Source organism: Enhydra lutris, unplaced genomic scaffold (genome assembly GCF_002288905.1).
Source record: "Enhydra lutris kenyoni isolate GAN:26980312 unplaced genomic scaffold, ASM228890v2 scaffoldscaffold14, whole genome shotgun sequence".
NCBI lineage: Eukaryota > Metazoa > Chordata > Mammalia > Carnivora > Mustelidae > Enhydra > Enhydra lutris.
This window is the reverse complement of record NW_019154098.1, coordinates 666,015-681,637: the sequence shown is the minus strand read 5'-3', so window position 1 is coordinate 681,637 and position 15,623 is coordinate 666,015. Positions and strand designations below refer to the sequence as shown.

At 52.7% G+C, this 15,623-nt stretch overlaps 1 protein-coding gene across 6 annotated transcripts in view; it reads left to right on the top strand.

Annotated features, from left to right (window-relative positions):
- The first annotated feature begins 211 nt into the window (after positions 1–211).
- Positions 212–15,623, top strand: part of LOC111146537 (maestro heat like repeat family member 1) — a 60,528-nt gene continuing 45,116 nt past the window's right edge. For all 6 annotated transcript variants that reach the window (XM_022502113.1, XM_022502114.1, XM_022502109.1 and 3 more), the window contains exons 1-3: positions 212–297; positions 14,013–14,082; positions 14,528–14,673. In XM_022502113.1, coding sequence (XP_022357821.1) covers positions 14,061–14,082; positions 14,528–14,673 — 168 coding nt within the window. In that variant the 5' untranslated portion in view covers positions 212–297; positions 14,013–14,060. The remainder of the gene's footprint in view (positions 298–14,012; positions 14,083–14,527; positions 14,674–15,623) is intronic.

Below are 15,623 nucleotides of genomic sequence, written 5' to 3'. Positions count from 1 at the left end.
GCCAATGAGCGCAGAGATCGCCTGGGGGCGGGGCCGGGCTGCTGCGCGCCGGGCCGCGGTTGGCGGAGGGTGGCGGGGGCGGGCTCGGCGTACGACCCAGCCCGCCACTCCGGGCCGGGTAGGCTGGGAGGGCGGTGCCCGGGCCGGGGCGGCAGCTCCTCAAGTAAAGCGGCGCCCGGGGACCGGCGGCGCTCGCTTGGAGAGGCGTCCGTCGGGGGAGCCGCGGCCGGAGAGTCTGGGGTCCGCGCCGTCGGCCGGGGCCTCGTGGGAAGCCGAGTCGGGAGGCGCGTTCCCAAGGTCAGCGGGCGAGCGCGAGGAGGGTCCTGGGCGTCGCGGGGCCGAGACCGCCCCCCGGCCGGGGCCCAGGTGCGCCCGGCGCGGCCGAGGAGCCGGCGCCGCAGCCCGGAAGAGGCCCGGGAGCCGGCCGCGCCCCTTCTGCCCCACGCCGGCGCGGGGTGCGGGGCCTGAGGCGCGCCCCGGGCACGGCGGACTGTCCTCTAGGGGAAGCAGAACCTGAACTCGGAGAGGCCCCTTCCCGTTCGCCGCGGGCGTCGGGGGAGGCGGTCCGGCGCAGGGACTGGTGTGTCCGGACGCCGCGAGGACTGCTGGGCGCAGCGGCCAGGTCGTGAAGCCGGCAGGTCAGGGTGAGGGCCAGGTGGTGCTGGGCCAGGCCGGCCCGCGGCCCCCGGCTGCGAGGCCCGAGTGCCGGGGCTCCCGGCTTCCTGCAGCGCCGGCACGACTGCAGTGCAGCGCCAGGGCCCGAGGACAGGGCTCTGTTCCCGACCGCACGCTTGCAGACCTTCGCTTTGCCAGCCCGGTGGAGGGGGGCGCGGGGCTGGTCGGCTCGAGAGCCGTGAAGTGAGTCAGAGGGGTGGGGTGGGGTGGGGGCCGCGGGTCTGGTGGGGGAACCGGAGGACTGGCCTTGCCTGGGGACGTGGCTGCAGTGGCTGGCTGGTGTGGGGAGCAGGTGGGGTTGGGGTGGAGGCTGGCTCTGAGGGCACAGTCTTGGAGGCAGGGACCCCTTCTGAAAGGGATGGTGGTGGGGGGTGGAGAAGAGGGTCAGGTGTGGGGAGGGAGACGGAGGAGCAGGAGCCGTGATGCTGGTTCCTGACCCGACCGCTGAGTGCGTGATGATGCAGGAAAAGAGGCAGGTGTGTTGGGGGCCAGGGAGAGGTCGGGTGAAGAAGGCAAGGTGAGCATTGGAGCTGTTGGGTTTGAGGGGTCCAGATGGAGATACCCAGCGGGCACTGGGCCCCGGGAGACCCACGTGGGAGTTGTCAGTTGTGGGACCCTCCAGCAGTGGCTTGATCGTGACGCGGCTACATCTCACGCCTGTAGTTCTGGTGCCCAAGGGGTCTGGGGATGCTGCTGTCAGCAGGGTCTTTACTTCCAGGCCTCAGGCTGTCGTGGTTCAAGTGAGCAGGTGTCTCTGGTCTCTCTGTGGTGTCGGAGTGGAATGACTGAGTTGAGCTCCCTTGGTTACCTTGAAACCAGTGTTCAGGCTGCCCTGCCTTGCTGGGACCTGCGTCTCGCTGTTTCTCACTGCCCAGGGCTGGTTGCTGCCTCCCGAGGGACAGCCGTAGATCAGAGCTGGAAACTGGGGGGCTCATGCCTGCTTGCGTTCCCCGCTAGTCCCACCTGCAGACACGGTGTCTGCGCTCAGGCCAGGGTCCGCTGAGGCCCAGGTAAGCGGTCCGGTCACGGCGAGCGTGTGACCAGCCACTGCGGACCTCGTGAGCCTCTTCCGTGGGCTGAATCATTCAGTCTCCTTGAGGTATGTCCCAGAAAGCCCCTGTGGCTCTTGTGGGCGCCTGGCCAGTGCTCAGGGCATACTGGCCCTGGAGTTACGAGGACTGGGATTTCTTCACTGAGCTGGAGGGCCACGTGGCTCTGGGGGTTTCCGTGTGAACCCAGTGACCCAGCTTGGGACAGCTTGGGTTGAGAAATAGTGTTCCTGAGGGATGGTGAGCAATGAACTGTTGAACTGTCTTCCCTAGATCCTCAGCCCAGATTCTTGTTGGTGACTCTGGAAGTGGATTCTTCTCTGGCTCCTGTGCCAGAAGAGAGGGTCCTGGGGCCTGCTGCAGGGCTGGGTCATTCCCGTGACCCCACACGGTGGCCTGACCCTTAGGCGCGTGGCTTCCTCTGGGCAGTGGTGTCTGTGGCCTCCTCGCCTCCCATGCCTCCTCCTGACCCACCTTGGGCTTGGAGCAGTTGGCCCAGCGCCTCTGTTAGCCTCTGCCATGTCGCGTGGCAGCCATGATACACGTGGGTGTCCTTCAAGCCAAGGTCTTGGACTCCGCGGGCTCAGACGGCGCCTGGCCGGCTTCCTAGATGTGGTGGAACGCCTGTCCAGGTGAATGAGGAAGAAGCTGCTGCTGCACTCGGCTACGATGTGTAGGATGCAGGGAGGGAGGCCCTCCTCGACCTTGCCTTTGACCTGTGCTGGTCTGCGCCACAGCACGGGCGGAGAGTGGAGCCTGTGGGAGCCGGTCCTGGGCGAGTCCTGCTGTGCCGGTAGCTGGCCGCTAACGAGCAGTGGGTTCCTCTCCAACCTGCTGGGCTCTGTGTACTAAACCAGACGGAGCCTCTGAGGTGCTGGCCGGGCAATCCGTGCTCGGCACACGCTTCCTGCAAGACACAGGGCGCCTTCGGGGCCCAGAGCCTTCCTTGTCCCTGCACCCTCTTCCCCCACGGGGCTTTTGTCATGGTTTGCCTCCAGCGACCTGCTCACGTTGGTTTGTCTCCGCAGAGAGCAGTCTGTGCTGTCTCAGCGTGTCCCGCGTCACACACAGGTCACCTGACTTGCGGCGGTGGTGCGGACAGGACGTCTCCCGCTGGCCTTGTTTGGCCGCGCGCTCTTCACTTTTCCACCCGGCGGTCGAGCTCTAGACTCTACAAGCTCCGCTCCCTGCCACGCTCCCGTGCTCGCGCTTGTGTGACGGTTTCAAAATGGGGGGGATCCTGTCGCGGGTGTGACTGTTTGGGCCGGCGGCAGGTGCCCCACAGGCTCTGCTGGCCCTCACCCCCAGGACGACCGCCGCTGCCCGCCGGGCTTGCCGTGTGCCAGACTCCCGCCGTGCAACCTCTTGCGTGTGTGACGAGTGATTTGTGCTACTTTGTCGCTTATTGACCTTCTGCTCTGGCGGTCGGACCAGGTGTGTGAGCACGTACGGTTGTGCGCAGAGGTGTAACTGAGCACACGGTTCTCAAATTTTATGTATCTTTTCACTCAGAAACTTGACTTTTTTTTTGATAGTCAAACTGAACAGTGTTCGTTAACGTGTCTGGGTTTTTGTGTCTGGCGTAGCACGTCCTTTCCTACTTTAAGACTATAGAAGGTTTACGTGTGCTTCCTATTTGGACTTTAACATTTCATCTTTCTTTTTTTTCTTTTTAAAGATTTTATTTATTTATTTGACAGACAGAGCACAAGCCCAAGTAGGCAGAGAGGCAGGCAGAGAGAGAGAGGGGGAAGCAGGCTCCCCGCTGAGCAGAGAGCCCGATGCGGGGCTTGATTCCAGGACCCTGGGATCATGACCTGAGCTGAAGGCAGAGGCTTTAACCCACGGAGCCATTCAGGCGCCCCATATTTCATCTTTCCATTTAACTCTTATGTTAATAAGAGTTCGTGTTGGGATAAGGAGAGGTGTGGGGAGGCTAGTGTTTTCCCTGAGTGTTTAATTTGCTGTTTCAACACTATTGATTAATCGGTCTGTATGATTTAAAACTCTGTCTTTCTTGCGTAATGTTTTCTTCCTTACTGGTGTTCATTTCTGGAATTTTTATGTAGTTCCATTGATTTAATACACTTTAACATAATATAGGACAAATCCTCCTCTTCATATACTTTTTAAAAATTTAACTGGCTGTTCTTTTTTTTTTTTTTAAAGATTTTATTTATTTATTTGACACACAGAGAGAGATCACAAGTAGGCAGAGAGAGAGAGGAGGAAGCAGGCTCCCTGCCGAGCAGACAGCCCGATACGGGACTTGATCCCAGGACCCTGAGATCATGACCTGAGCAGAAGGCAGAGGCTTTAACCCACTGAGCCACCTAGGCGCCCTTTTTTTTTTTTCTTTAATTGGCTATTCTTGTACATTAATTCTTCTATATGAATTTTGGACCATTTCATCAAATACCCTTCAATATCCTGTCTCATATATTTGTAGATTCATGAAAATTGAGCTCTATAATATTGAGTTATATGGGAGGAGTTTGATTCTATTCCTTCCATGAACAGTTTTTGGTTTTTTTAAAGATTTATTTATTTTAGAGAGAGTGAGTGAGTAAGTGGGGTGGGAGGAGGGGCAGAGGGTGAGAATCTTAGAGCGGACTCCCCGCTGAGCTTGGAGCTTGATCCCAGAACCCGCGAGACCATGACCTGAGCCAAAACCAAAGTTGGACACTCAACTGACTGAGCCACCCAAAACCGGGCAAAGACCCCATCAAAAAGGAGAATTTCAGATCAATACCCTGATGGATACGGATGCCAAGATTCTCAACAAGATCCTAGCTAGTAGGATCCAACAGTACATTAAAGGGGTTATCTATCATGACCAGGTGGGATTTGTCCCTGGGATGCAGGGGTGGTTTAATATTGCAAATCAATCGATGTGATAGAACCCATAAATAAAAAGAAGAACCGCATGGTCCTCTCAATTGATGCAGAAAAAGCATTCGGCAAAGTACAGCATCCGTTCCTGATTAAAACTCTCCAGAGTATAGGGATAGAGGGAACATTCCTCAACTTCATAACATCCATCTATGAAAAACCCACAGTGAATATCATTCTCAATGGGGAAAAGGTGAGAGCCTTCCCACTGAGATCAGGAACACAAGGGTGCCCACTCTTGCCAGTGTTGTTGCACATAGTACTAGAAGTCCTGGCAACAGCAGTCAGACAACAAAGAGAAATATAAGGTACTCAAATTGGCAAAGAAGAAGTCAAATGCTCTCTCTTTGCAGATGACATGATACTATGTGGAAAACCCATGAGACTCCACACCCAAACTACTAGAACTCATACAGCTGTTCAGTAATATGGCAGGATACGAAGTCAATGTACAGAAATCAGCTGCTTTCTTATACACTAAAAATGAAACTGTAGAAAGAGAAATTAGAGAATCGATTCCCTTTACAGTAGCACCAAGAATGACAAAATACTTTGGAATAAACCTAACCAAAGAGGTAAAGGATCTGTACTCGAGGAACTACAGAACACTCATGAAAGAAACTGAAGAAGACACAAAAAGATGGAAGACCATTCCATGCTCTTGGATCAGAAGAATAAACATTGTTAAGATGTCTATACTGCTTAGAGCTATCTACACTTTCAATGCCATCCTGATCAAAATACCAACGGCATTTTTCAAAATGCTGGAACAATCCTAAAATTTGTATGGAACTGGCAAAGACCCTGAATCACCAAGGAAATGTTAAAAAAGAAAAACAAAATTGGTGGCATCATGTTGCCTGATTTCAAGCTATATTACAAAGCTGTAATCACCAAGACAGCAAGGTACCGGCACAAAAACAGACACATAGACCAGTGGAACAGAGTAGAGAGCCCAGATATGAACCCTCAACTCTGTGGTCAAATAATCTTTGACAAAGCAGGAAAAAATATCCAATGGAAGAAAGTCAGTCTCTTCAATAAACGGTTCTGGGAAAATTGGACAGCTATATACAGAAGAATGAAACTTGACCATTCTCTTATACCAGACACAAAGATAAACTCTAAATGGATGTGAGACCTCAACGTGAGGCAGGAATCCATCAAAATCCTAGAGGAGAACATAGGCAGTAACCTCCTCGACATTGGCCACGGCAACTTCTTTCAAGACATATCTCCAAAGGCAAAGGAAACAAAAGGAAAAAAGGAGTTTTGGGACTTTATCAAGATAAAAACCTGCACAGCAAAGGAAACAGTCAACAAAACAAAAAGACAACCCACAGAATGGGAGAAGATATTCGCAAATGACAGTACAGACAAAGGGCTGATAGCCAAGATCTATAAAGAGCTCCTCAAACTCAACACCCAAAAAACAGATAATCATGTCAGAAAATGGGCAGAAGACATGAACAGACACTTCTCCAAAGAAGACATACAAATGGCTATCAGACACATGAAAAATGTTCATCGTCATTAACCATCAGGAAAATTCAAATCAAAACCACATTGAAGTACCACCTTACACCAGTTAGAATGGGGTGGGGAATGGGTGAGCCCGGTGGTGGGCATTAAGGAGGGCATGGACTTTGGGGAGCACTGGGTGTTATATGCAAACAATGAATCATCATCAAAAACTCTTGAATGTACTGTATGGTGATTAATATAACACAATAATAAAAAAATAATAAAAAATTTAAAAATAAGATTTATTTTAAAGCAAGCGAGCAAGTGAGTGGGGGTAGGGGCAGAGGGTAAGACTCTTACAGCGCCTCCCTACTCAGCTTGGAGCTTGATCCCAGGACCCATGAGATTATGACCTGACCCAAAACCAAAGTCGGACGCTCAACTGACTGAGCTACCCAGGTGCCCCTGAACAGGTTTTTAAAAATGCTGTGCGCACTAAGGATGAAAATCAAAACGTTTTCCCTTGCTCTTGATGCACTGGAAATGGCAGGGAGACTGGAGCCTACAACTGGTAATATTTTGCACTGACCCCATATACATCACTTGAACAAAGTGGGAATATTGGCTCACTTGCTGGAAGGTTGGGCGTGTCCTGGGTGAGGTGTGGGAATAGGAGTGGGCTGTTGAGTGAGTGGGCGTCCCCAGTCAGAGGGCCTGGACGCGGCACGCTTGCAGAGGACAGGCAGAAGCGAGGTGCTGAGAGTCCAACCCAGGCCTGGGGTTTCTGGGGGGCCAGGACACCTAGAATGTAAAGGGCTGAGAGAGAAGCGACAAGGGCTTCGGGTCTAGGCTGACACATCGTGCGTGGGAGGTATTGGGTGCTGCGCGCAGCAGGAGGACGGGTAAGCAGCGGTGCGGCATCGTGCTAGCATCAGTGTTGGCAAGAATCCTCACCCTGAGCATGGAGGAGGCAGGGAAGGGGGAGTGGCTGAGGCAGGACGGCTCAGGAATAGGACCCTCGCGGGGGAGCAGGGCATCTACGGGCTTGTGGGAGGGCAGAAGTAGGGAAAGGAGAGCAATGGGGAGGGGTACTGATGTATTTTACGGTGTGTCTGTTACTGAGTGGTGTGCCTTGGTGCCATTAATTTCATTCCCTTAGCAGTATATCCAAAGAGAGGAAGTTTTTTGGGGGGCCTGGGTGGCTCAGTCGGTTAAGCCTCCCTCCGACTCTTGGTTTTGGCTCAGGGTCTTGGGATTGAGCTGAAAATCTGCTTCTCTTCTTGCTCTTCCTCTCTCCCTCACCTGGCATGTGCTCTCTCTCTGTCTCTCTAAAATAAAAGAGTAGGCATATTTTTAAAAATATTTTATTTTTTTATTTGACAGAGAGACAGTGAGAGAGAGAACACAAGCAGGGGAAGTGGGAAAGGGAGAAACAGGCTTCCCTCCGAGCAGGGAGCCTGATGTAGGGCTCTATCCCAGGACGCTGGGATCATGACCTGAGCCAAAGGCAGATGCTTAACAACTGAGCTACCCAGGCTCTCCCCCTCCCCCCCGCTTTTTTTTTCTTTTAAGAGAGACAGAGATAGAGCACACGCAGGTAGGATAGGGAGAAGCAGGCTCCTGGCTGAGCTGGGAGCCTGATGCAGGGCTCGATCCCAGGACCCTGGGATCATGACCTGAGCCTAAGGCAGAGGCTTACTGACTAAGCCACCCAGGTGCCTAATAAATACAAAATTTATTTAATAAAAACAGCGGAAGTTTTTTGATGAATGTCAGTTTATCAAGTCTTTTCTTTTTCCCCAGAGCCCTTTTGCTTTTGGTATCGGTCATAGAGATTGTCTTCTGCTTTTTACCCCCCCCCCCCCCAAAATTTTCTGGTTTGAACTTTTACATTTAGGTCCGTAAGTTATTTTGAGTTTCGTGCGTGGTGGGAAGGACGGGCTGCGGTTTGTCCCGCTGCGTGTCGGTGTTCGGTGCTGTTTGTTGGAAAGACGGTCTCTTCCCCACTGCATAGACTTCGTACCTCCGTGGAAAATCAGCTGGCCGCGTGAGTCGTGAAGTCAGGTAGTAGAAATCCTCCAGTCTGGTTTGGTTTGGTTTCAGAATTGTTTTGGCTGTTCTAAGGCCTTGCACTTCCGTACGAGTTGTAGGGCTAGTCCCCCAGTTCCTACAAGAAGCCTGCTGGGATTTTGAGTGGGACGCATTTAATCTGTAGATCCATTCGGGAATAATCGGTACCTTCGCACACTGTCTCTCCATTTATTTACGTTTTCCTTAATGTCTCTCAGCGGCGTGGGGCGCCTGGGTGGCCCAGTTGGTTAAGCCTCTGACTCTTGGTTTCCTCTCCGGTTGGGATCTCAGGGGCCCGAGGTGCGGCCCAGCGCTGGCCTCCATGCTCAGTGCAGACTTTACTTGTCCCTCGCCCTCGGCCCTTACCCCAGCCACTCTCTCTCTCTTTCTCTCGAGTAAATATATAAACCTTAAGTGTGTGTGTGTCTATCTCTGCAGTGTTTGATAGCGTTACTGTCTAATCTATCTCTTGTCAAATTTATTTTTCAATATTTCATATTTTGGCAGGGTGGGGGAAAATATTTCATATTACTTTACTCAGCAAATGGCACGAGTTCCCATTTTTGATTGTTTATTGTTAACAAATAGAAATACAGTTGATTTTTAAAAATTTTTTAAAGATCATTTATTTATTTATTTATCTATTTATTTATTTGACAGACAGAGATCACAAGTAGGCAGAGGGGCAGCAGAGAGAGGGGGAAGCAGGCTCCCTCCTGAGCAGAGAGCCTGATGCGGGACTCGATCCCAGGACCCTGAGATCATGACCTGAGCCGAAGGCAGAGGTTTAACCCACTGAGCCACCCAGGTGCCCCAAAACAGTTGATTTTTTAAGATTTTATTTATTTGTCAGAGAGAGAGAGGGAGAGCACAAACATGGGAAGTGGCAGGCAGAAGAAGCAGGCTTCCTGCTGAGCAAGGAGCCTGATGTAGGACTCGATCCCAGGACCCTGGGATCATGACCTGAGCTGAAGGCAGACACTTAACTGACTGAGCCACTCAGGTGCCCCTATTTCTTTCTTTTTTTTTCTTAAGTTTATTTATTTATTTAAGTAATCTCTACACCCAACATGGGGCTTGAACTCATGATCCTGAGATCCAGAGTCTCTCGCTCCTCTGACTGAGCCCGCCAAGGTGCTCTGACTCGTCTGTTTCTTTTAGGGTGTTCGGTATACTTAAAAAAGAAAAAAGTTCAATTTATTGGCATAAAGTTATGCATAGTGTATATTTACTTTCTAATTTATTTCTAACTTCTAATGTCACTAAACTCTAGTGATGTCACCTCTCATTCTTTTTTTTTTTAAAGACTTTATTTATTTATTTGACAGAGATCACAAGTAGGCAGAGAGGCAGGCAGAGAGAGGATGAAGCAGGCTCCCTGCAGAGCAGAGAGCCCAATGCGGGACTCGATCCCAGGACCCTGGGATCATGACCTGAGCCGAAGGCAGAGGCTTTAACCCCCTGAGCCACCCAGGTGCCCCTCGTTCTTCTTTACTAGACATTAGTGCTATAAATGTCCCACAAATGTTGGTATATTTTTTCATTTTCATTCACTTCAAAATGCCTTGTAATTTTACTTTTGATTTCTTTTTTGCTTCATGTATTATTTTGAGGCACGTTAAGTACTTTTTAAAATACTAAGGGGGTGGCACCTGGGTGGCTCAGTTGTTAAGCATCGTCTGCCTTTGGCTTAGGTTGTGATCCCAGGGTCCTGGGATTGAGCCCGGGATGGAACCCCGCATCGGACTCCCTGCTCAGGGGGGAGCCTGCTTCTCCCTCTCCCATTCCCCCTGCTTGTGTTCCCTCTCTTGGTCTCTCTCTCTCTCTCTCTCTCTCTCTCTCTCTCAAATAAATAAATAAATAAATGACTTGGGGATATGTCAGATCGCTTTCTCTTACTGATTTTTAATTTAATTCTATTGCAGTCAGAGAACATACTCTGTATGACTTGAACTCTTTTAAATTGACTGAGGTTTGTTTTCCTGCCCAGATTGTAGTCAGTTTTGATAAATATTCCATATACTTTCAGAAAAAACATATTCTACTGCTAATGAAAAGATGGTTCTGTAAATACTATGTAGGTCAAGTTGGTTGATGGTATTGTTCAGGACTTCTCTACACTTAATGATTAGTTTTGCAGTTGTTTTGCTAATTATGGAGAAATCTCCACTACAATTTGTATTTGTCTATTTTTTCTTACATGTTCATTAGTTCAGGCTTTGTGTATTTTGAAGTTCTCCTATTAGGCACATAAATGTTTAGGATCGTTATGTCTCCGATCTGTTTCATCTAATATTGACATAGTCACTCCAGCTTTCTTATAACTCACGTCAGCCTTGTCTTTTACCATCCTTTTTTTTTTTTTTTTAAGATTTTATTTATTTATTTATTTGTCAGAGAGAGAGAGAGAGAGCGCAAGAGTGAGCACAAGCAGACAGAGTGGCAGGCAGAGGCAGAGGGAGAAGCAGGCTCCCCGCTGAGCAAGGAACCCGATGTGGGACTCGATCCCAGGACGCTGGGATCATGACCTGAGCCGAAGGCAGCGGCTTAACCCACTGAGCCACCCAGGCGTCCCTACCATCCTTTTTCTTTAACCTTTTTATATTAACATATGCAGTCTTTCTTGTGGATTTTTTGAGTATATGAGACAGACACAGTTATAATAACTGTCTGAGTGTTGTTTACTAGTTTCTCTGCCTCGTTTCTGGGTCAGTTTGTATTCACTGATTCATTCTCACTGTGGGTTGTATTTTTTTGCTTCTTTGCGTGATGCCAGGCATTGTTATTTTACCTTGTTGGTGCTGGATTTTTTTTTTAGGATTTATTTATTTATTTGACAGACAGAGATCACAAGTAGGCAGAGAGGCAGGCAGAGGTGGGGGGGAAGCAGGCTCCCCGCCGAGCAGGGAGCCCGATGCGGGACTCGATCCCAGGACCCTGAGATCACGACCTGAGCCGAAGGCAGAGGCTTTAACCCCCTGAACCACCCAGGCGCCCCAGTGCTGGATATTTTTGTGTTCCTGTTCTTATTCTTCTTCTTTTTTTGGATCTTATTTATTTATTTGAGCGAGAGAAAGAGATAGCGATAGGCAGCACCAGCGAGCGAGAGGGAAAAGCAGACTCTCTGCTAAGCAGGGAGCCAGATATGGGGCTCCGTTTCAGAACCCTGGTATTAGGACCTGAGCTGAAGGCAGACGCCCAACCAATTGAGCCCCCCCGCCCAGCGCCCCTGTTTATTATTCTTGAACTTTGTGCTGGGATGTAGCTGAGTGACTTAGGAACAATTTGATCTTTTCAGGTCTTATTTTTGGCTTTGTTAGGTGAGACCAGAACGGCATTTAGTTTACAGCTCGTCTTACTTTGTACTGAGGCAAGATTGTTTTGAGCGTTCTTCCCAACACTCTGTGACTTCTGGTGTTTTCCCGTCTGGCCGCTGAGAGCTTGGCCTGTTGGGAGTTCTGGGGATTGTTTCTGCTAATCCTTCCGGGTAGGTTTTCCCTGGCTTTTGGTAATTTCTTCTTAAACATGGTGCTTGTATTAGTTTTCCTCTGCTGCTGTAACAAATTACCAAAAACCTCATAGCTTAAATGACATATATTTAGTACGCTAAGGTTCTTGAGTTCAGAAGTCTGATGTGGCTCTCACCAGGCTAAAATCCAGGGGTCAGTCAGGCTGTGCTCTTTTCTGGGTTCTCTGGGGAGAATCTGCTTCCTGCTCTCAGCTTGTTGGCAGAATTTGGTTCATTGTGGTTGTAGGAACAGAGTCCCTGTTTGATCACTGCCTGTGGACTAAGGGACACATCTGACTTTTGGTGGCCGCCCACGTTATGTGGTCCGGAGCCACCTTCCTGTCTTTAAAGCCAGCCATGGTGGGTTGGGTCCTTCCCACACTTAGAATTTCTCCTCCTCTTTCCATGTCATCCCTTGACCCTGCTGGGAAGGGTTCTCTGCATTCGACGACTTACACAGTTAGGCTGGTCTCACCCACATAATCCCTCCAACCACAGGGTTTGTACCCTTAATCCTATCTGCTGAGGGCTCCTGGCCTCATGTCCTGATGTCCGTCACCGAGGTGACTGAGAACTCCTGTTCCTCTTGAGTTGTTTGGGTCAGGAGAGCAAATTGGTGCGTTCCTCCCGACTGGGCTAGGAGCTCATGTCTCATGCTTGTTTCCTTAATTTTTCTCCTGTTTGAGTTGGGTGCACATGGCCTTTTGCACTTCTCTGAAGAGTGCTCCAAACCTGCTGATCCCAAGTTGGTTTACCCTGGTTCCTTCCCGGGTGGTAGAGGGAGGCGGCCTTGGCCTCCACAGGGTGAGGCCTAGCACTTGGAGTCTAGGTTCTGCCCAGCGGTGCGCAGCCGCCTCTGGCAAGTATCTTTGGGCTCTTGTGGCACTTGCTGCCGGCGAACCTCACAGCCCTCCCGACAGCCGTGGCGTTTCCAGCCCTTGATGCTTGGGGTTTGCCATTTTTGCCTTCTTGCTTTGCCACAAATGAAATGTGTGTTTCTGTGTCTTGTTTTCCTTGTTACTTTTAGATGCTTTCCAGGCAGAAAGGGGAAACACCTTGCTGATGCCAGAGTCTTTAAGCCAGTCTTCTCCATCTGCTTTCTAGCTGCTTGTGATTCCTGGAGATGCCTGGTTTGCTAATTTTATCTTGTTTTCTAGTGCTCTTGTGGATTTACTCTTTTAAAACTTGCATCCTTGGGACACCTGCTGGCTCAGTCAGTAGAGCATGTGACTTTTTTTTTTTTTTTAAGATTTTTTATTTTATTTATTTGACAGAGAGAGAGAGAAAGCACATACAAGTAGGGGGAGTGGCAAAGGGAGAGGGAAAAGCAGGCTCCCCGCTGAGCAGAGAGCCTGATGCGGGGCTCGATCCCAGGACCCTGGGACCATGACCTGAGCCAAAGGCAAACGCTTAAGGACTGAGCCACCCAGGCTCCTCAAGATTTATTTCATTTAGAGAAAGTGTGTGAGGGAGAGGCAGAGGGAGAGGGAGGGAGAGTCTCAGGAAGACCTCCACTGAGCGTGGAGCCTGACACGGGGCTTGATATCGCAACCCTGAGACCGTGACCTACACCGAAACCAAGAGTCGGTCACTCAACCGACTGAGCCCCCCAGGTTCTCCGAAAGCTGTACCTCTGAAAGCCATGGGCCGTCTGGATGGTCAGTCTCTGGTGGCAGGGCACCCGCTAGACCCCCGTGCTGCCCACCCAGCCTGTCCGAGCCACGACGAGGCTTGTTCTGCGCCCTGCTGGGGTTCTCGGCTCGGTGGGTCCTGAGCCTGCGGTGATCAGGGCTGTCAGTCTTGGCCCTCGGGGCAGGTTTCTCGGCCCGCACAGACTGCTGGTGACGTCCGCCTTAGGTGTGCCCCCTGTCCTCTACACAGCTCAGGGAGATGCCGTAGGTGGAGGCAGTGCCCACACTTGCCCAGGTCACCACATGGGGCTGATGTCACCCTGGTGGGGCTGCTGGGGTCGGGGGGCAGAGGACAGCTGGCAGCTGCTGAGGGACGCTGCCTCCTGTCGCCCATAGTGGTGCTGCCCCGCTGTGGCAGTTAGCTCCCGCGGGAAAAGACACTGGAATCGTGGGGTTTTTTGATGAGGTTTTTTTTTTTTTAATTTTTTAGAGAGAGTGCATGTGAGTGGGGGAGGAAGGGGGGACGGGAGCCGAGAGGGGAGCCTGACCTAGGGCTCGATCCTGAGACCCCGAGATCATGACCTGAGATGAAATCAAGAGTTGGAGGCTTCACAGGCTGAGCACCCCCACCGGCGCCCTGAAGTCATGTTTTACACAGACGCGGTGCCCACCTAGAGACGCAGGCGGCGTCTGACCTAACCGCTGTGTTTTTGCTTCCTCGAGGTTTGGGAAGAAGCTATCCGCGCGTGCTGGGGCTGATGCAGAGGCGAGATGACCGAGTCCTATGTGAAGAGTGAGTGCGGGGGCCCTCGGGCAGGACGCAGGAGCACCTGGCGTCGGATGGCATCTCTGGGAGCCACTAGGGGCCTGGGCTGCTCCCAGGAGGGGCAGCTTCGCACCTGGCCCCGAGCCCGTAGCGCCGGCGTTTAGAGCAGCCGCGGTCCAGCGGGGGCAGGAGACGTGGAGCAGTCAGTTGGGGGTCAGGTCAGGGAGCGGCTGGCCAGAGCGCCCTCGGAGCGGGCGGCCCGTGGGTGCCAAGCAGACCCCGGTGGGCAAGTGGGTGGGAGGCGGCGCCCCGGGGGTGGATGATGGAGGCAGGCAAGGTGGCCGGGGCGGTTGCTGAGGCGGCGGGAATGCGCAGGGGAGCAAGGGGGCCGGCGTCCTGCGGTGGGAGGCCAAGGCAGTGGCTGGCAGGGCGGGCTGGGCCTGAGCGCACACGCCGGGCTGTGTCGTTGCAGAGCTGGCCGCCATCCTGCTGGACGCCATCACCGACAAGGACCCTCTGGTGCAGGAGCAGGTGTGTGGCGCCCTGTGCGCCCTGGGAGAGGCTGCGCCAGAGGAGGCACTTGGTGCCTGCGAGGAGTACCTGCGGCAGCATGAGAAGGTAGTCCCTGCCCAGTGGGGACGGGCGCGGGGCGGCGTCTGTAGGTGACGGTGGGTCCCCGGCTGTGCAGTCAGTTGCTGTGGCAGAGCCGCGTTCCCTGAGGTGGGGAATTTCCAGGATGGATGAGACCCCTTGTCTTGTGGCCAGCGCCTCGGCCAGCGTGGGGCACCGGCTGGGGGCAGTGCCGCATCCAGCGGTCACACACGGGGTGTGTTGCTGTCCCTGGTCAGTCACTGGCCAGAGACTGAACCGCTCTCCCTGCCAGGGTCTGTGCTGTCCCCCAGGGAGAGAAGGCCCCTTGTCATCAGCTGCAGTGGGACGAGTGTTCCGTGGTGGACGTGGAAGTGGGGGCTGCCCCAGGAGATGGGGCCTTTCCCCCACCCTCCTGCTGCCTGCCGGCAGGGCAGGGGCCAGGCAGGGACAGCGGACCCCTGGGGACCCTGTCGGTGCTGCCGGAGTGCCTCCGAGCCAGCGCTCCTCCTGGCCTCACTGCTGTCTGCTGGGTCTTGGCTCCGTGGCACTGTGACGCTGCTGGGTCCCTGTGCGCTGTCTCTCGTCTGTCTCAGCGTGTGGTCTGGGCTCTTCCTGGCAGGGAAAGGCACTTCTGCAGCCTCCAAAGACTGTTTCTCTTTCTGTGATTTGACCCCCAGATGTGGAAAAAGGGATCTCTCTGCAATGGGAGGTCATTCTCTCTCGTGTCTCGGGTGCCATCTCCTGGGGGAGGAGCTCCGTCCCCTGAGCGGCCACTGAGCTGATTGTTCCTGGGCGTCTGTGTTGGTGTAGGGTGCTGGGACTGCCCGCGGGCGCCGGGGCTAGAGACGCACCATTCTTGGTGCGAGAGCACGACCCCACGTGTGGGCACTGTGCGCCCACCGTGGCTCTTCCGTGGCTCCGTGGAGCTTCGCGCTGCTTCTGTGCTGGGCGCCAGTGCCCTTCTCAGTGACTCAGAA